This window comes from Orycteropus afer, unplaced genomic scaffold (assembly GCF_000298275.1).
Source record: "Orycteropus afer afer isolate SDZICR_OR568_19922 unplaced genomic scaffold, OryAfe1.0 scaffold00024, whole genome shotgun sequence".
NCBI classification, from domain to species: domain Eukaryota; kingdom Metazoa; phylum Chordata; class Mammalia; order Tubulidentata; family Orycteropodidae; genus Orycteropus; species Orycteropus afer.
The window spans coordinates 11,111,001-11,132,068 of record NW_006921611.1 but is presented as its reverse complement, the minus strand read 5'-3'; the positions used below and the strand labels follow the sequence as shown (position 1 = coordinate 11,132,068).

Below are 21,068 nucleotides of genomic sequence, written 5' to 3'. Positions count from 1 at the left end.
AGCTTTTAAGTAAAGATGCCCACTCCTATGACAGAAGGACTGTGTATTGCTAAAGGGCCATGGCGGGCAAACACCACCTTCATGGCTAACTGTGTGGTAAGTATTTGAATGAATCCGGTTTCCATCTACAAGTGGACCCAGGCTGCGCCTTTCCACTGCCAGCTACTTTTGGGGTACTTCCTCTCACCCTAACTACCTAGAGTTAGGTCAGACTTTATTTGGGGCCAGATCATCACGTATCATTCAAGGACTCAGGAGTCTTCACAACTCCATGCACTTCAGACTATCCACCCCACTACACACACATTTTGTTCCCCTGGGCTAGGTTACAAACCAGAAGTACCCTGCCTTCTTCATTGACTGCCTATGCAGCTTTTCCTTGTCACTGATTCACCTAGAGCTAGGTCTTCAAAATCAACTGCCTTTGCAGTCTTTCTCTGAATCATCCACCTTGAGCTACATTAGAGTTCCATTGCCCCTTGCGAGATCATTAATTCTCTATAATGGCTCAAAAAACCCAGAGTCTTCCTAAACTACAATTATCCTTTTATTATAACAAGAAAGGATGCAAGGGAAGAGATGTATCAGGAAAGGTCTGGGAGAAGCAGCAAGAGGGTTTCATTGTCCTCAGGGACATACCACATACTCTCCTATGCATGGATGTTTTCATCAATTAAAGAAGCCCCAAAGTGAGAGCTCCAAGGTCCAGGGTCCCTTAGTCATTGGGGCTTTAATGAAAATGCATGATTGTATCATGCCCCCTCCCTTTTAAAGGTCTGCCAACAGGGTGAGGCCTACGTGGCACCTACTCACTTATACACGTTTTAGTGTTGCCTGGAAGTTTTAGAAAACAAAAGCACACCTTCATTGCTCCAGAATTCCAAGGGATATGTTAGAAATCAGAGACAAAATGTTAAACCAAGTTCATTGTCCTACATAGACACCCAGTGGGGAAAACCAGTCCAAGGCTTGTCTTCTGAAGGGATAGGATTGGAGGAGAAGCCACCCTGGAGCCTTGATTGCCGGGGCCACTTTAGAGCTACCATGGTGATGGGCTTTTGATATTGAGACTGGTGTCCATGGGTCTCTGACTTCCCTGACTTTAGATAGTACATACATTCCTTTGCATACCCTGGAGAGCCAGTCACCCAGAGAAGAGTACTAATGGGAGGGAGAGAGACAGACAAAGTTCTCATCTAATCTTTTTCTCCTAGTTACAGCTGAAAACAAAAATCAATTTTAAGTGTTTATAGAGTATAGGCCTTCACAGGCATGGGGCCTAAACATTAGCTGGCAGGAGGAGCAGCCAGCTGCATTTCAGTGGAAGTGGGCCATTTTGTGGATAACATTGTTAATACAAAAGAGAAAGACGATAGTGGTGGTAAAAGCTATGATTTCAGTACACTGACTATAATATCTTCTCTCCCAGTCTTTGATTTCTCTTCTTAAGTATGTATAGCACTTCTGAAAATAAGAATCATGATATTACAAAACTAAGAATAATAATAGTAATAGTAATGGTGGTGATATCCACTTATGAGTGTCTACCGTATGGCGTAGTCTGTGCTAGATGCTTTATCTGCATGATCGCTAATCCTCACAATAAGCATGTGAGTTTTTCTCCCACTTCACAAATCAGGAAACCAGGATTCAGAGAAGACATGTAACTTGCTGAAAAATTCAGCAAGTGAATGAACAAACCTGGATTTCAACTAATGTCTTTTTTCTCTGAGGAGCTCTGTGATGGTTTTGGGTTTTAGGAACCTGACCCTTTTCCTTGTCTCTCTTTACTTTCTTGTGGGTCTTGAGCTTTATGTATTCTTCCTTGGATTTCATGGTATAGTGGGCAAGGCATCTGGCTGCTAGCCAGGTAAGTGGTTCAAACCCACCAGCTGCTCTATGGAAGAAAGATGGGGTGATCTACTTCTGTCTTTACAGCCTCAGAAACTCAGTGGGGGTCGCTATGAGTTGGAATTGACTCAATGGCAGTGATTTTCTTTTTTTCTTTCTTATGTTGTACAAACCCAAGCTAGCCCCACCAATGCCCCTCTGTGTACATCTTCTCATACCTACTAGTAACACAATCTCTCTCTGTCATGGAATGGGAGCTCTGGTGGCTTAGTGCCTAAGGCATTTGACTGCTAACCAGAAGGCGGGTGATTTGTAGTGATACTGCCTCGGGAACCCAAGGAGGGGGTTACTATGACTCAGATCCAACTAGACGGCAGTGAGTTTTTAGAATTAGCTTTTGAGTTGGATCCCATTTCCCTTCACTTTAATCCTATCCATCCTTAAATTTTCAACTCTTTTAGCCCTCTTTGATGAGTTTTTTGATAATCTCTCACCGACTCCATTCCTGTAGCCCTTTTCACCAGCCTCATTACACTTGCCACCTGCATCATAGGTATTTCTGTGCATATCTCACTTCTCATGCAATGTTGTTGTTGTTATGTGCCGTCGAGTCGGACCCGACTCATTGCGACCCCTCCTTGGGTTTCCGAGGCAGTATCGCTATGGAAGTAGATTGCCCCATCTTCCTTCCGAGGAGTGGCTGGTGGGTTTGAACCTCCAGCCTTCTGGTTAGCAGTCAAGTGCCTTAGGCACTATGCTACCAGAGCTCCCTTCTCACACAATAGCTGGTAACAATTTGGAACCCAGTTGTGCCTTTTGTTATCCCTGTGTCTCACACATAGTAAAAGCCCAATAGCCATGATTGTTTCTCCTTTCTATGTTTTCTTTAGTTACTGTACCTTGTTGTGCTTTTTCAGTCTGGCACTGATATTACTATACATGTACATAGTAGATCTTTTAGAATGTAGGGACTTGGGACAGGAAGTGAGAATCTAATGAGACTCCCTGATCTAATTATGTCCCCCACCACCACTTCTGGGAGCTCTGGTGGCATAGTGCTTAAAGCATTTGACTGCTAGCCAGAAGGCTGGTTGTTCAAACCCACCAGCCACTCCTTGGAAGGAAGATTACACAGTCAACTTCTGTAGAGATAGTGCCTGGGAAACCCAAGGAGGGGTTGCTATGGACCTTCTTACTGAACCACAGATAACCTCATCCTCTGCAGATAGTGAAGAGTGATGGAGAGGTTATTTGAGTCCTCGGTGTTTCTTTTGGAATGGGCCTGGGTGGAGGAGAAGGAAGGAAGCTTTCTTTCAGAAGAGTTTCAGATTATAGAAATCAAACTCTTTGTTTCCTCTACTCTTGTCTTCCTCCTCAGAATGTCCCAAGGCCTCAGGGCATACCCAAATCAGCATGCTTACCACACCTTGGTTCTTTGAGCAATGGCCCTGTCTCCTCTACAGCCACAGGTCAGCACCTTTGACCAGGGTCAATAGAGCCATCTGTTTTGCCTCCTTTTTTTCTCAGCAGCTTTCTGGGGCTTCTGAAGGCTGGTGAAGCTGAGCAGACTATTCTAAACAAGCTGGATGAGGGGAGAGGCAGGGGTAGCCTTCCCTCTTGGGAATTCCAGTCTTTGTATCATAAATCAGACCCTCTGGTTGTCTAAGTGACCTACACAGAGCGAGGCCTCACACACAAACTGGGCTGACACTTGTCCACTAATTGCTTCCCGCTGGAATTTAACTTATTCAAGTATTCCACTCGGGCCTCATAGATTTCAGAGGGGGTCTTTATTGCCATTTTATTGCACATGGGTTTGCTCAAATCAATATTCTTATATAAAGCAGTGGAAAGAGCCATGCTATTTTCTTCTTTCTTTGAATTTTTTTTTTTTTTTTTTTAGTATACACATTTTATATTCTGCCTTTAAAGCTATTTCTGCTGCACAGCTGCTTTACTGAGACTCAGACTCCTACGGGCCTCACTCTGTCCGTCGCATACCTTGAATATCCTTTCACAGTGTTTGATTTCTGCAGTCGGTTGTGTAATGAGGAAGGAGTATGCAGAAGGTTTGGAGATTCCTATTAACCAGGTCACCCATGAATCTATTTTTGTGTGCTTCTTTTCTTTGTTAGAAATAGAAGGGAATGTGATAACAGTTAAACACAACCACTTATAGTAGTTTGCTTAAAAAATATACCTTAGTAAGTTTTCTTTTCTCATTTGACATTTCAAAATTTTGTACTACATTTTCCCTTTATCAAAACACCTCTTCTCTATTTATATTCCAGGATGTGACTAGAGACCATTACAGTGGACAGTTGGTAGAAAAATCCGAAGTTTTGATTCTCTATCCCTGTTAGACCATATCTGCAGTGCTCTATTCTGTTCTTAAAACCAAAAACCAAACACACTGCTGTCCAGTTGGATCCAACTCATAGTGACCCCTCCTTGGGTTTCAGAGGCAGTATCACTACAGAAATAGATTGCCCAATCTTCCTTCCAAGGAGTTGCTGGTGGGTTTGAACCATCAGCCTTCTGGTTAGCAGTCAAGTGCCTTAAGTACTGTGCCACTAGAGCTCCTGTTCTGTTCTTGGGCACTGCTTTAGAAGAATGGACCCAAATGAAATGGATATAGACCAAGATGGCAAGGCAGAGTAGGATGGGAACAGATAGAAGAACACTATCTTTACACAGAAGTGCCTGGGTGGGGCAAATCATTAAGCACTTGGCTACTAACTGAAGGGTTGGTGTGGTAGTTAAGTTTGTGTGTCAACTTGGCTGGGCCTGGTTGTGTGGCTGGGCAGCTGGTGGTAGTTATTCACCATGATGAGACTGGCAATCAACTCTATGGTGGGATCTACCACAAGCAGCTGAGTACCTGCCTTTGAGATGTGGTCTGCATCCTGTATATAATGAGAAGCCTTGGGAATGGTCTCTAGCTTATGGCACCTTGAACTCTGCACGTAGCCATGTCATTGTTCTGCCGACCTTGTGACTTATGATGGACTTAAGTTAATGGCCTGCTGTGTGGTTTGGTAACATCGGGACTGTGCCTTTTACTTGTCAACCTTGGGGCTTCTCAGCCTCAGCAGCCAGCAGCTGTCTGAATGAAGAAATGCCTCTAGCTCCAGTGAGCTGGGAGCAGGAGGAGAGCTGGACCCCAAGGTTGAGGGGCTTTCACCCAGCCCCTAGAGCCTGGCACTTGAACTTGGACTTACAGCCTCCAAATTGTAAGAATAAACTCCTGTTTGTTCAGGCCATCCCATTTGTGGTGTATTCCTGTCAGAGTGGCACTAGGGAACCAGAACAGTTGGCAATTCAAATCCACCCAGAGGTGCCTCAGAAGAAAGGCCTGGCACTTTGGCTTCTGAAAGATCACAGCCATGAAAACACTACTGAGTGCAGTTCTACTCTAATATTCATGGGGTTGCCATGAGTTGAAATTGACTTGATGGCAACTGGTTTTATTTTTTATCTTCAAACACTTGAAGGGAGATCTCACATGAAAAAAGAGAGTAGAATTTTTCTATGTTGTTCCCAAATACAGAATCAATCTATGGAAGCCACAGTGGGGAAGATTAGGATTCAACATAAGAAAAACTTAACCATTAGAGATGCAAGACTCTGTGGAACAGGTTGCTGTGTGAGGTAGTGAGCCTCCAGACACTGCAGGTGCTGGACTCCAGATTGGCTGGGCCATCTGCCAGGAATGCTGTGGAAGAATTCCTCCAGAAATAACAGGGTTACATCAGCTGTCAGAATGGATGGTCATTAGTATCTGGCATAACTGTTGGTTATTCAGGGCACTGTAAGACCAGAGATTCTGTTGTCTCTTCAGGGCATAAACGGTAAATCCTTTTGTATGGCTGAATAAAAATACTCTGAATGGGCTATCACAACCAAATACAAGGACAGAAAGGGAGTTTGGAGTTGCTGAGCTGGGCAACCTCTTATTGCATTCAGATACTTTACTTATGTGGTCCAGCTATTCAGATGGTTTCAAAACTCTTATAAAATGAAACATAATCCATTTTGTTGCATTGGTCAAGATTTGGTTTCATAACATCACCTTACCTTTCTTTGTTATAATCACCTATCTCTTTTTTCATCAGGGTACCAAAAAATATGATTAGAATCCTTTTCCAGAGAAGGAAAGTAGACCTTCTCATATATTTGTCTTTTTGGTATTTAACACAACTCTTTAAGGAGTCATGGCAAATGTTGTTATTTCAGTTTTTACAGAGATGAACCTGAGACCTCTCTAGGTGAGTGACTTGGCCAAGATCACGTGCCTGGCAAGTAGCATTATACCTGGCATGGATTCAGTGTAAGGAAATTGGAATCAAACAATGTAGGCACTATATCTGGCCATGCCAATAAGCAACAGTGTGACTTTGGACAATAGATAAAATTAAGGAGTTGGAGTAAGATAAACTCTAATATTCACATTGGAGTTGTCTGTACACATCTCAGTTGTCTGAGACCCTTTGCCGCTGTATAATGCATGTTGTCTGGCATGCTCATGTCTTTGTTCCTGCCAGGTAGGAGGCTGAAATGAAGAGTTTGTGGGGTAGGTGAAAGCACTTGGGGTGTGCTAGTGCGTATTTCTAGGATGGTAACATTACACTTCAGCTGCTATAAGATGCGGTTGTGATAGATCAGTTTCACAGGCTTCAGACCTTGGCTGCATTTTGATTTAGGGTTTGGAATTTGAGGATGTTTATTTACTTTGTGGCTCTGTTGTGGTGTAGAGTGGTGGAGGCATCCTTATGAATTGCAACAATGCTAAAAATAGAAGCGACAGCACTAAATGGTGAGGTGTCTTCCTATAACAGGATCCAAGGTTACGAGGAGAGTTATAGTTTAGTATGATTTTATTTCTAAAATTTCTTAGTTCTTAAACTCAAAATTCATGTGTTTTCCTGACTACAAATATAATATATGTTCATGTTAGAATATTTTAAAAACAGAGAAAATTATAAAAGCAGTTACCTATAATCTCGCAAAGATAACTGATACTACAATTATGTTATAACTTCTTGGAATGTTTTCCTACTTATCTATGCATATTTTAAACAAATTGAGCAAAATACATGCTGATTTGTAAACTTTTTTGTGGTTAGTGATAAACTATTTCCTATTCCATGAAATATTCTCTTAAAAGAGTGTGGTATTTTTGAAAAAGTGCGCCTGTGTAAGTAATACACATGTGCAAGTAATGCACATAGAGTGGCCTGAGGGCGTTGTAAGGTTTGCAAAAACATATAACGTGCATATAAAATTTGCATAAAATTATGGTAATTTGATGTGAATTTGAATTTGGGAGCTGCAGAGTATTCTAGTCTGTTAATGTATCAACATTTGTTTAAACACTTTCTTATTGTTGGGTATGTAGGGTGCTTGCAACCTTTTGTTAATATAAATCATGTGTAATACTTTCTCACAAAAATCCTTGGCAAAGTATTAGATAATTTGGTTGATTTAAATAGAAACATTAAAGCTACATTAATATTTCTTAAAGTACTCACAATTCTATTGGGTATTTATGAGAAAATTAAACATATGTACTTATTTTATAGTTGACTGATATGGCAACACCCAGGATTTGGGAGGATCACCACTACTGTTATCATCATCAGCGCTATTGCTATGACCCAGGCTTTCTCACATCAATAATATCCTGCATAAATATCAAAACAGCAGACTCACTTTTCTTTTTTTTTCCTTCTTGATTCTCTTTAGCCTGATGAAGTCCTCCGATATTGATCAGGATTTGTTTACAGACAGTTACTGCAAGGTGTGCAGTGCGCAACTGATATCGGAATCGCAGCGCGTGGCCCATTATGAGGTAAGGATAGCTTTTTCCACACAGTGTTTTAAAATAGAAGATGGTAGTATGTGTCCTGATGTTAGTTTTCTAGTACATGCCCTCTGGACTTGGTCAGCTTTAACAAACTGTAGGACATGAGACTTTACAGTTTGAGATCAATCTAGAACACAGAGATAGGAGCAGGACTAGGGAGAGGGGATGATTCTTAGCTCTGGATGGTGCCCAGAATATATATATTTTTTCTTTGTGCCTCATCCTTAGAGACTCAGTGGGCTTTCTTCATTTGTTAAATCTGTCATTGCTCATCCTTAAAGCTCTTTTCCAGGATCCAGGCAGGACACATTTGTGTCAGCTCCTCTTCCCTTCTATGACCCTGAAGATAAAAGCTCAGGGGCCCTTTGTTAGTCACTATAGAGACACACAGCATCATGATGATTCAGTAGCAATGAGTCCACTTTAGCCCCTCAAATTTCTTCCACCTGATTGCTCATGCCCTACATGTGTTTATCAGAGTTCTAGCAGAGTTTTGAAGTCCAACTAGTCTCGAAGGACATAAATCAGTGGCTTTGGCTGTTTTGGATGGAAGGACAAATGGCTAATTTTGGGTCCCTTATTGGGAATTTTAGGAGCTCTGGTAGCATAGTGCCTAAGGCACTTGACTGCTAATCAGAAGGCCGGCAGTTCAAACCCACTAGCCACTCTTCAGAGAGAAGGTTGGTCAATCTACTTCTGTAGTGATACTGCCTCGGCAACCCAAGGAGGGGTCACTATGAATTGGATCTGACTCGACGGCACATAACAACAGCAACATTGGGGATTTAAGTGGATTTCTGGTGGTGCAGCACCTAAGGCATTTGACTGCTAACCAGAAGGTTGGTGGTTCAAATCCACCAGCATCTCTGCAGAAGGAAGACAGGGCAATCTACTTCTGTAAAGATTTACCATCCAGTGTGGATCTCTGTGATTCAAAATCAACTCAATGGCAGTTTGGTTTTGGTTTCATTGGTAATTTAACTTCTAACCTAAAGGTTGATGGTTTGAATCTACCCAGTGCCTTTTTGGAAGAAAAGGCCTGGCAAGCTGCTTCTGTAAAGATTATGGCCAAGAAAACCTGTAGAGCAGTTCTACTCTGAACACGTGGGGTGCCATGAGTCAGAATCAACTGACAGCAATGCTTTTTTTTTTTTTTTTTTTTTTTTAAATGGGAGTAGAGGATTAAAAAGGAAAGGCTGCTTGTGTGTAAGGAGGGAACAAGATACCACAGATGGAATAAAGGAGAGAGAGGGCTCTCAAGGTACTGAGGCTGCCCAGGGCATGTTCTGTTTTCAAAAAACATAGACCAGTGGGAGCATGAATTTTCAAGTGTAATAACTTGTAAGTAATTTTAGATTGGAGGGCTTAGCCAGCAATTTTCTTTTAGTCTGACAAATGTGACAAATGCCAGTTGTCACTGTCACTCACCAAATTCCTCCGAGCCTTTGATTACTCAGTGCACAATGAAATTATAATAATAACACATACATGTACATATACACAAACACAGTTACACTGACCCTGAATGCTTTTCAGGCTTTTCTGATGATTAGATGAAATATTTTGAAATAGTATTTGTGAAAATGCTTTGGTAACTGTAGATTATGCTGGACACATAAAATTATATTATTATTAACTTTTTGGTAGCAATATTTTGATGACAGTCAATAGAACTTACTCTTCAGAGAAAACTTGAAAATCAGCATCTGTGTAAAAAAAAAAAAATAGATCCTTTTGTGTATTGGAACCAAGTGTCAGAGAAAATAAATGCAAATGCAAAAAGAAAATGAAAAAGAAAAGAGAAGAAGGCCGTCGATTGCAATTAAGAACTTTCTAATTTCTGAGGATGTTGCTTTATAAACACAAGTTATTTTCTTGATACATTCCTCCCTCCCCACCCCAGTTAAGGAAACCAAGGACTCTATCCTTATTCTGAAATTCCACAGCCTCCTTCTAGTCCCATATTTTCTTCCTTTATTATGGTTCTTCTGTTTATTTTGGGAACTCTGGTGGCATAGTACCTAAGGCATTTGACTGCTAACCAGAAGGAGGGCGATACAAACTCACCAGCTACTCCTCAGAAGGAAGATTGGGCCATCTACTTCCGTAGTGATACTGCCTTGGAAACCCAAGAAGGGGTTTCTATGAGTTGGATCCAGCTCAATGGCAGTGAGTTTGTTTTTTTCTTTTGGTCTGTTCATTTTTAATTATCTTGCTAGATTCTTGAGGACAGATACTGAGTGTTACTCTTTTGGTCGTCCATGGTCCCTGGGATAGTACTTGCATGATATTTAGGTGTTCAGTCCATATTTATTGGATGGATGAACGTTTTACAAAAAATATTCACCTTCCAGCACTTGTTGCCATCTGAGCTAGAGAAGTCATATTAGCAAATTCAAAACAATAAAAAACATGTTTCAAAAAAAAAAAATCTAGTTAATTGCTCAATCAAGGGTTTAGTTACCCGATCTCAAGTTAACATACTGTACTCTTGCTGTGCCACAGCTTAATTGTTCACAGAATACGTTAGTATTTGTTGAATGTAGCATAGATTGAGATAGAGAAAATAAAGCAATCACAATAGATCTGCAATTAACAGTGTTACGTTTCATCAAAACAACATTAAATGCATTCCCATTAAACATGGATGGAAACAGCTGAATGATGTTCCACTCCCCGCCTCCTGGCAGAGGTGGGGCACTTCCTTCAGGTTGAAATATGTCATGGACGGTCTTGCTGCAAAACTGCATGTAGCTGGGGTATAGGGCACAGTCAGGATACTCAAAACCAAACCCATTGCCTCTGAGTAGATTCCATGTCATGGTGAACCAATGTGGCAGAGTAGAACTGTACTCCATGGGATTTTTAAGGCTGTGACCTTTTGGAAGCAGGTCACTAGGTTTTTCTTCTGAGATGCCTCCAGGTGGACTTGAACCTCCCATCTTTCAGTTAGCAGCTGAGAATTTAACAATTTGTACAACCTAGGGAGTTCTTTCTATAAGGAGACCTTACACTGCTTTCTGGTATTCCAGCTTCAGTTAGGACATTTCCCCTATTTCCACTTCTTCATCTCTAAAAGGATGGCTTGCATAGAGGACTTCTAAGGCCATTTGAAAACTGATATTCCTGGGCAGAGAAAGATTAAGTGTGTGTTTACACTGTGTTGTTAGTTTTTAGGTCTTGGCATATTCCAAATCCAAACAAATGAGTCATCAGTTATTATGGTCAAGGAAGACTTCGTGGGAACTGTCAGGACTTATCCAAGCCTCAGATGATGGGTTAAATTCAGGGGTTACTGAAATAAGAATTTTTGGTATTTTCAAAGAGCACTGAGGAGGTTAACCTGCCCTGAGGGGTGGATTTGTTAGGAAAAAGGAGTGAGCAGTGATATGATGGGGGGGGGGCAGGGTATAAAGGAAAGATAAAGCTGGACTCTTATCAGGATGAGGCTCTTAGGCATTTGGGAGTATGACACCATGATTGAGTATTTCTGAAGGACAGCTAGGCAGTGGTGGCCAGGGTACTGTTGGGGAAGGGAACAGCTTTTTAAATGACTTTGACTATGAGACTAGTGTGCTAGTCCTTGAAGAAGAGAGAAAAACAAAACAGATGGGTTAATACCTAATAGCTATATGCTCCATTTAAAAGACCAAACCTTTGGCCAGGAGGACAGGAAAACCTAATATATGTCTAATAGACCAAATCTTTCCAAACTACACTTTAAAAATCTCTTTTTGCACATGCAGTCATGAGGTGACAAATATGAGAAACATAAGAACTTTATTATTTTTCTTACTTGGTAAGCTTTAATAACATGCTAATGTTTCAGTGGAAAATATAATTAGATGTTGTCTCTGCTCACTGGCTGAATAGTCTGAATCAATAGAACAAGTTGACACAGACACAGAGGGAAGAGAAAGCTTTCAAAGGAGTGTGCCTGAATGTTACAGAGGCAATAAAGATTTTCCCAGGGAGACCACTTGAGTAGTTTGGTGGAGTTTCAAGTGGTTGAAGAATAATTTTCTGCAAAGGGAAAGAGTTACTTGCGTGAGTGAGGGGGGTGGCTTTTCTGGGTTGTAGGAAGAAGAGAAGTAGTATAGGGCAGACCATGAAGACAATTGAAACCAAAGCATTCTTCATCTTCTTCTTCTTTTTCTTTTTCTTTTTTGTGAAGCCAAAGGAAGATGAGTGAGCAGATCTACAAGTAGACTTAGAGGAACCTTTGTTGGGTACAGTGTGCCCAACACATTGGTACAGATGTCCCAGCCTGTATTGCTTGCCCCTTCCTGTGAGCCCTAATGACTCTTGTGTGCTGCTGTGCCATGTTGCCTAGTTAATTGATCTTTGTTAAATAAGGGGTGAGGGCTTACTCAAAAAACTCAAACCAAGCTCCTTGCCATTGACTCACAGAGACCCTCATTGGGTTTCCAAGGCTGTAAATCTTTATGGGAGCAGACTGCCCCATCTTTCTTCCACGGAGCAGATGGTAGGTTTGAACTATTGACCTTTTGATTAGCAGCTAACTACATTAATCACTATTCCACCAGAGCTCCTTGAAGGCTTACTGGTACCCCCCAAACAAGGTTATAAGCTTCTCGAGGGCAGGCATGGGCCATGAGTTGATTTTTAAAATTTATTCCCACAGCACACACCACAATGCTTTGTCCATGATTGCTGCTCATTGACACTTATAGGTCAAGAAAGAGGCAGGTGGGGAAGGTGGACTGGATGAGGGAAACAGTGGGGCAAATGGAATGGGGACAATGAAGACTAGGCTAGACGAGGACATATATATATTGGAAGTCAGTCCATACTCAGGAACCTGCCTACAAGGTGTAAGTGACAGTTCTATAATAATGGTAAAGATGATTCTGCAAACTCATGAGGAGCTATTGAAATATCTCTGAGTCTGGAAATCATGTCAGTTCTAGTGAATGAACCCCATCAGCCTACCTGGAATGACAGAATCCAGTATTAATAACTTAGCAGTATATCAGCAGGCACATTGAGCCTACAGAGACATGCTGAAACAGATTTTTCCTGTTTCAGCTCTTTTCATTGTACATGCTTGACTGCTAATGGAAAGGTTGAAGGTTCAGACTCACTCAGAGGTAGCTTGGAAGAAAAGTCTGGTGATCTACTTTCAAAAAATCAGCCATTGAATACCCTCCAGGGCACAGTTCTACTTTGGTGTACATGGGTCACAATGAGTTGGAATTGACTTAATGGCAACTGGGTTATTTTTTGCTTCTATTTAACCTAGTGAAACAACTGAAAAGACACTTTTCTGGTTTCTGTAGGTCCAGTAGGAGCTGGGATGTAAATGTCTGTGGGTAGAGACAATAAAGTAAAAAAAATATGTCCATAGTATGTGTTGATTAATGTTTCATGACTTTCCAGGACCACTGTACCTTTATGCTTGCTTTCTCTTCCTTCCTTTACCACATCTTCTTCTAGACTTTGCTTCTTCTATTTTCGTCCCCCCCCCCCCCAATTGCTTAGTAAGTAAGCAGGCTGGACAACTTCTTTAGGACATACTAAAGTTGTGAGTTCTATATCAGGTTGCTTTTCTGCAGCCCATTAGTCCTGCCAAGCACTGCAGATGTCAGCTTTACACTGCAGCAGTGTCAGGGAACTCAGGGTGTGCACTTATACAGGGTATTGCAGGTGATGTGCTTCCAGAATGCAAATGCTACCTGTATGATGGCAACAAAAGGTGTTTATAGTAGATTTACTGTCCTGATGCCTTCTCTACACTTACATTGAGAATCACTGTTGCAGCTTTTCAAATCTCTTAGAATCATGACATGCTTAATTTCTTCCAGATGAAGTTAGTACAATTACCGCTGCACTCTCCAGTCTAAAGCAAATCTTGAGTTACCCTTCATAATGGTAGAGGACTTCGACCTGTCCCTGAGTGCCTCTTTAACCTCTGTTTCCTCAACTATTCCAATGAAGACTCCTTGAACATCTGCACAATTTGTAACCATTCTTATATTCTTCTTTTGTTTTATTTTAGCAGATCCAACATGGTCATTTTGCTTTTCATTAGCTATCATTAATCAAAATAATTAAGTGGCACACAAAATGAATGGGTAATTGAGAGGCTACAATGAAGTAAACACCTGTAGACTGAAGAAAACACCTAACTCACCCAACACACAATTGGCTGAAAAGAGTTGCTATGTGGTTGGGCAATCTACTTCCGTAGTGATAACCAAGGAGGGGTCGCTATGAGTCAGGTCTGACTCCATGGCACATAACAACAACAATAACAACAACAACATGTGGTGTGCTTAATGCTCATTGGTTAAGAACATGAGGAATATCTTCTGTAGCATGAGCTCTCATTTGCTAAGAGCATATGGCTTCATTCGGTGGATTTTAGGAGCCAGGCCATTGGCTAGAACTCAATCACATTATCCCAAGTAACTGAAGGGTAGCTTGAAAATATAATTTAAATGTGTAGGCAGGAGGAAGAATGGCATGAGTTCAATAAACATGTAGCATCATCTCTGTCACAGTCTGCCTTTGTGGTGTCCGAATATCTATTTCACACTTTCTCTCATACATAGAACACCCTCCTCCCCATTTCACAGGAACAACTTCAAGTCCTATCCAGGCACAGAATCCAGCTCAGAGTTCGAGATCTCCAGAAGGGAGTGGTCTTCTCTATCAGATATGGATGTGACTCTTCTAGCTTCAGTCACTTAGAAATAAAAGAAAAATGTTACTGCCCCTGCCCTACACTTTAGAATAGTGTAGCAAGGATAGAATGACAGCAGTCAAATCCCCCATTCACAAAAAGAATGAAGACAAAAAACAATCACTGACCAGTCATTGCAAAAATTTCTTTTCTATGAGAGGGGAAGTTTCCAGAAAATTCTGGTCTTCTCTGGGAGGGATTTTCTTGTCCATTTTTCTCAATGACTCCTGGCTCTGCCCTCCAGAGGGTCTTCCTTCTTCATTATCTTCTTTGGCCAAATCAGAAGTGGGTATTGGGGGTGGGGCAGCATTCATAGCTCAGCGCCTACCTGAGGTTGATGTAAGGCTTGCATAATATTCAAGGTTTTTCTAATTCAGGCTAATATTTTCTTTAGTAAAATTTTTGTCTTGATATTATAGAAGTATTCTAATTTACTTTCTTTCAGAAAACTATGTGTGTCAGTTAATTATAGTTCTCATCTACACATAATTTTCAGGATTATTCGTTTGTTTATTTCTCTTTCTATCTCTTGTGCCTTTCTCTTTTTCAAAGTAGCTACCTTGAGGTTATCTAAAAAATAGATGGGAAGACTATACCCTTAATCAAATCTTTGCCAAAAGCCTGAGTCACAGTGTTCAACTGAAAAGTCTCATTGGGTCTTCAGCACTCTGCCTTTTAAAATTCTAAGTCTCATTCTTTGGTGTCTAGAAGCAATTGACAATTGGCTTTTCTAACTCTCCAAGGTCCTGATTTCTGGATTATCTGTATTTAATTTTATTTCTGTTTGCTAATAGGTCAATCACATTCTGAACTTACTTCTTTCATGAAAAAATTGACCAAACACCAATGACAAGCAATCAGTAACTAACAATACACATGCAAATGTCTTATTTCTCATTTTCTCCTAGAGCTGTATGTTCTAGACAGGTAGTGTGCCTTCCAAGGTATCCCAATAGCTTTGCCAGTATTTTGTGACTGAATAACATGAATCTGCTATGTCTGTACTCTTCCTATTTGCTAAGCTGATGCCATATATTTCAGTGCTTTTTTTTGTTGTTGTTGTTGTTATGGAAACACTCCGATATCTATATTAGATAAGGCCAGCACACTACTGTTATAAACAATCTGAATATCTTAGAGATAAAAGTTTATTTCTTGTTCACATTATGGCCCCTTGTGAGTTTTGCAGGAACACTTGGCACCATGTAATCATTTAGGACTCAAGCTGACAAAGGCTCCATTGTGTTTAATGTGTAGCTTGCTCTTGACATTACCCTGGGTATCAATATTGAGCTGGCAGCTGGGAGATGGACAGGGAATGTAATTATGCAGGACATTTTAGGGGCCAGACTTGGATGTGGCAACATCATATTCACCCACCCACATTCCACTGACTATAATTCAACCACATGTTTTCTTTGTACTGTGAGAGAGGCTGGAAAATGTGACTTTGCTGAGTGCCTTGGAGAAAAATGAAACTGGTTTGGTGAACATATAGCATTGTCTTTGCTGCATTGCATATGTGTGATACTGTAGGTGACAGGGTGATTAGGAGCTGCTTTGGGGATTTTGGGCCTGGGGAGTGTCTGGGAAAAGAGAAAGAGAGGAAGGGTATGATTTTCAAAGGAAATGCAAAGACATTCAACTGTGTGGATCATAACAAATTATAGGTAACATTGAGAATAATGGGAATTCCATAACGATTAACTGTGCTCATGAGGAATCTGTATATAGACCAAGAGGCAGTTATTCATACAGAACAAGAGGATAAGGCATAATTTAAAATCAGGGTTGTATCCATTCACCATATTTACTCAATCTGTATGCTGGGCAAATAATCTGAGAAACTAGACTGTATGAAGAGCATGGCCTAGGATTGAAGGAAGACTCATTAATAACCTGTGATATGCAAATGACACAACTTTCCTTGCTAAAAGTGGAGAGGACTTGATGTGCCCTCCTTGTTGAAGATCAAAGACTATTGCCTTCATTCTGTATAGATTACAACTTAACATAAAGAAAACAAAAATCCTCACAGCTGGACCGATCAACTGACATATTACCCTGGGAAAATCTGCTGCAAAAGACTTCTTTAAAGTGTTAAAGAGTAAAGATGTCGCTTTGAAAAGTAAGGTGCACCTGACCCAAGCTATGATATTTTCTATAGCCTCAGATGCTTGAGAAAGCTGGACAATGAAAAAAGGAGACCAAAGAAGAATTGATGCATTTGAATTATGGTGTTGGTGAAGAATATTGAATATACCATGGACTGCCAGAAAAATAAATGAATCTATCTTCAAAGAAGTACAGCTGGAATACTGTTTAAAAGTGAGGATAGCAAGACTTTGCCTCTTGTCCTTTGGTCAGGTTGTCAGGAGGGACCATCCCTGGAGAAGGACATCATGCATGGTAGAGTCTCAGTGAAAAAGAGGAAGACTCTGAACAAAATGGATTAACATAGTGACTGCAACAGTAGTCTCAAGCATAGCAACAATTGTCAGGATGGCACAGGATGAGGGAGTGTTTTGTTCTGTTGTACATAGGGTTGCTGTGAGTCAGAGCCGACTCAACAGCATCTAACAACAACAGCAACTCTTGGCGAGGAAGAAAGTCCTGGTGATCTACTTCCCCGCAATCAGCCACTGCTCACCCTATGGTTCATAATAGTCCAATCCCATTGTGTATAGGGTCTCCTTGAGTTGGCGGGTGACCAAATGGGAGCATACAACAAAAATCTTGGCAAACAAACAAAGAAACAAACAATCCACCTTTGTAATTAGAGTGTCTGGGGCCTGCCATGAAGATACTAACTATTTTATTATAGTGCTATATAGGAAACTGAAGCAAACAATATGCTGTTTGTCTAGAGGATAAAGGAATATTTGTTACTGAATTAGGATTTTCTCTCCATTTCTCCCAACATAATTTGTTGAACATGAGAAATTTTCCAGATAGAGCTTGGAAGCTAGGTACTGAGTGGTACTACTGACTCATAGAATTGCCCATTAGTGCCTGATGTCAAGTCCAGACACCTCTTCAGACAGAGTTTTGTGGATGAATTAATTATCTAGTGCTGCTATAACAGAAATAGCGCACGTAGATGGACTTAATACAAAGGTATTTATTTTCGTATTGTTTAGGAAGCTAGATGTCCAAGTTCAGACCACCAGCTCTAGAAGACTTTCTCTTTCTGTGTCTCTTGTTCCTAGGAGGATCCCAGCACAGGGATCCTGGGTCCAAAGGACATGCTCCACTCCTGGCTCCTATTTCTTGGTGGTAGTAGGTTCCCCTTCTCTGCTCCCTTTTCTCTCCTTTTATCTCTTGTAAGACAAAAGGTGTCATAAGCCACACCCCAGGGAAGCTCCCCTTATATTGGATCAGGGCTGTGATGGGACTAAGGGTGTTGCAACCTACCCTTAATCATAATTCTTTTACACCTGATCAGCTGATCACATCAGATCACATCATAGGGTATCATTATGTATCTGGCACATTATATCATTATGTAACTTCTAAACCACTGAGAATCATGCCCCAGCCAAGTGGACACAAAGTTTGAGGGGACACTATTCAATCCATGACAGTGGCCCTGGGGCTATTTACTGCCGCATTGGACCACACTGCAGGGGGTGCTTCCAACCTTGTGCTTTTGTTGAGGACACCGTTAGAGAATGGTATCTCAATGTTCTCTTTAGGTGGATATTTGAGAGAAATTTCTCTTCATTCTCACAGGAAAAGCTCCTCAGTGGTTATGATAATAGCTTCATGGAAAAGAATCAGCAAGAATCCAACCCCAAAATGTGGAGACTGATCTAGTCCCCACCTTTCCAATTCTCAATCATTTCTACACTAGCCACCCACGTAGCACACTCTCTCTGATCCCAGCCACCCAGAGCTAAGACAAATTTCACAGATTAAAAAAGACACTGTCCTTTAGACAAGCCACAGATTTGGGAGTCTACATAACTTCCTTGCTTTTTTACCTGCTGGCTTCCCCTTCTCCTTTGAGTTTGATAATTCACTTGAATAACTCACTGAACTCATGGAGAGTGTTATACATATGATTACAAATTTAACACAGCAAATAGATACAAATCAGGATCATTATAAGGGAGAGATGTATGGGTGATGTCTGGAAGGTCTTTCTGTCTCAAAGGCAGTTTGTCACCCTCCCATCACTGACCAGGAAGCTCTTTGAGTCTTCATGTTCCAGATTTTATTGGCCTGCTTGATATGCTAAATCATGCCTCCTAGTACTAGTTGATATTGGCCTCCCAGGCAAGTCTTCTCTGTTCTGGCCAGTCCCCACTTGCCAGCACAGATCCTCATGTATGACCTGGAAGTCCCAGCGCAAGGCACTCCAATTACTCCAAGAGCTGTTTCTCCAGAACCAAGGAAAAAGGCCTCCTTACTTTGAATATAACCAGGTCCTTTACTCCATATTGGCTGACTCATGTTTCTTATAGACACTTGAATCTATGATTATATTTTTTGCTTTACTGTAGCCATCAAATGCATGGCCATGTCCAGCAACTAAACAGCATTTATGCTTTTATTATGCTCAATTTACTGCTCGCTTTATTATTTTCTTCCCTCTGTTTTATTTTAAATCTATCTCTTAATTATTTATTTTATCCTTTTATATTAAATGTAGATATATTTTGATATATCTTAAAATCTCTGAGGAAAGTGGTGGTGTATAAATATATAAATATTCAAAATTTTTATTTTAACATTTTATTCATTCTTTAAGAGGCAGAAAATTTATATGATGCAAAATTTAAAAGCATACAAGAGTTTGCATGTAAAAGGTCTCCCACCTATTCCTATTTCTGGTATACCCTCTCAGATGAAGCCAGTATTACCCATTTTCTTTGAAATACTTTGTTCATATACAAAAAACAAACTCACTGCCATTGAGTAGATCCCAACACATAGTGACCATTCCTTGGGTTTCCAAGGCAGTGTCTCTATGGAAGTAGATTGCCCAATCTTCCTTCCAAGGAGTGGCTGGTGGGTTTGAACCACCACCATTCCGGTTAGGGTTAGCAGTCAAATGCCTTAGGCACTATGCCCTAGAGCTCCCTTTTGATCTCTACAGAAGTAGATTGCCCTGTCTTCCTTCTGAGGAGTAGCTGGTGGATTTGAACCACCAGCCTTCAGATAGCCTTGATATGAAAAAATTTTTTTTTTTCCCCTGTGAACAATCACTTAGTGAATCATAGGTCAGTTATTTTTTGGATCCCAGCCTGTACTGATTGCTTATTGACAGTGACAATCTTTCTTCCAGCATCAATTCCCAGCATTCACTTTGAAAACATATGCATTCTGACCTTCAAGTCACTAAGCCACCTGGGCTTGTTTGTTTGTTTTTTTGTTAAAGATATTAGTAATGGGCCTAAGGCATCTGACTGCTAACCAGAAGGCTGGTGGTTCAAACCCACCAGCCACTCCTTGGAAGGAAGGTTGGGCAATCTACTTCCATGGTCATATTGCCTCGCAAACCCAAGGAGGGGTCGCTATTAGTCAGGTCTGACTCGATGGCACATAACAATAACAGTATCCTAAGTAGATAGGCTTGAGTGTTAAACTAAGCTGTGTGTCTTTACTTAAATTTCTGATGCTTGGAGAAGGTGCTGAGGACAACATGCTCTCCTCATTTTCTGTGCTTTGTGAATTTAATGAGTTTCCAGAGACTTTTTTCTAAGATGGTTTTATGTTGAGTAGAATTTTTCTAGCTTTGAATTCTGTCACTTTCTCTGAGAATCACATATATAGGCAGAGAAAGCATTTATCAGGAAATACCCATAAAACAAAATATCCCACTGCTATTGAGTTGATTCCAACTCATAGCGACCCTATAGAACAGAATAGAACTGTCCCATAGGGTTTCCAAAGTTGTAAATTTTAATGGAAACAACCTGCCTCATCTTTCTCCCATGGAGCGGCTGGTGGGTTTAAACCACTGACCTTTTGGTTAGCAGCTTTAACCACTGTGCCACCAGATTTCCCTCCATGCGATCTTCAAATTTCTGCCTCCTGAGACTCATGATCCTTCTTCCTTAATCAGTTCCTTCAGCTCTGCTTGGCCTCTGACCAAGGCCACCACTATGCCTAGCTGCTGAAAGGGCTCTTATACTCACTCTTATTGAGTCAAATATCAAAACAATTATTCCTTCACTCTGAAAAACCTGCAGGTAATTTGAAGGTGTTTTTTTTTTTCTTTTCTTAGAAAACAGGAAAAGCAGAGCAAAGACCTTTTCTATCTGTGCCCCAAATAGTCCTCAACTGAGCTTCTAGATGACTTGTTCAGACCTTGTAGTTGCAAACTTTGACTTGGGAGATTTCCCTGGCATTTGCTTCAAGAAATCCTACCCATTTGTGTTTTTCATTAATTCCATTAACCTATTGAGTTAATTATCAATGGTGACTGGAATGCAAAAGTTGGAAACAAAAAAGAATCACTGGTAGTTGGAAAATTTGGCCTTGGTGACAGAAATAATGCTGGAACTTGCACAGTAGAATTTTGCAAGACCAACGACTTGTTCATTGCAAACACCTTTTTTCAACAACACTACCAATGGCTCTGGTAGCATAATGGCTAAAGCACTTGACTGCTAACCAGAAGGCTGGCGGTTCAAACCC

The 21,068-nt window shown here is 40.8% G+C and overlaps 1 protein-coding gene across 1 annotated transcript in view; it reads left to right on the top strand.

Annotated features, from left to right (window-relative positions):
• The first annotated feature begins 7,600 nt into the window (after positions 1 to 7,600).
• ZMAT4 (zinc finger matrin-type 4) overlaps positions 7,601 to 21,068 on the top strand; it is a 418,444-nt gene continuing 404,976 nt past the window's right edge. Inside the window, exon 1 of the mRNA XM_007935068.1 lies at positions 7,601 to 7,702. Within this exon, the coding sequence (XP_007933259.1) occupies positions 7,601 to 7,702 (102 nt within the window). The remainder of the gene's footprint in view (positions 7,703 to 21,068) is intronic.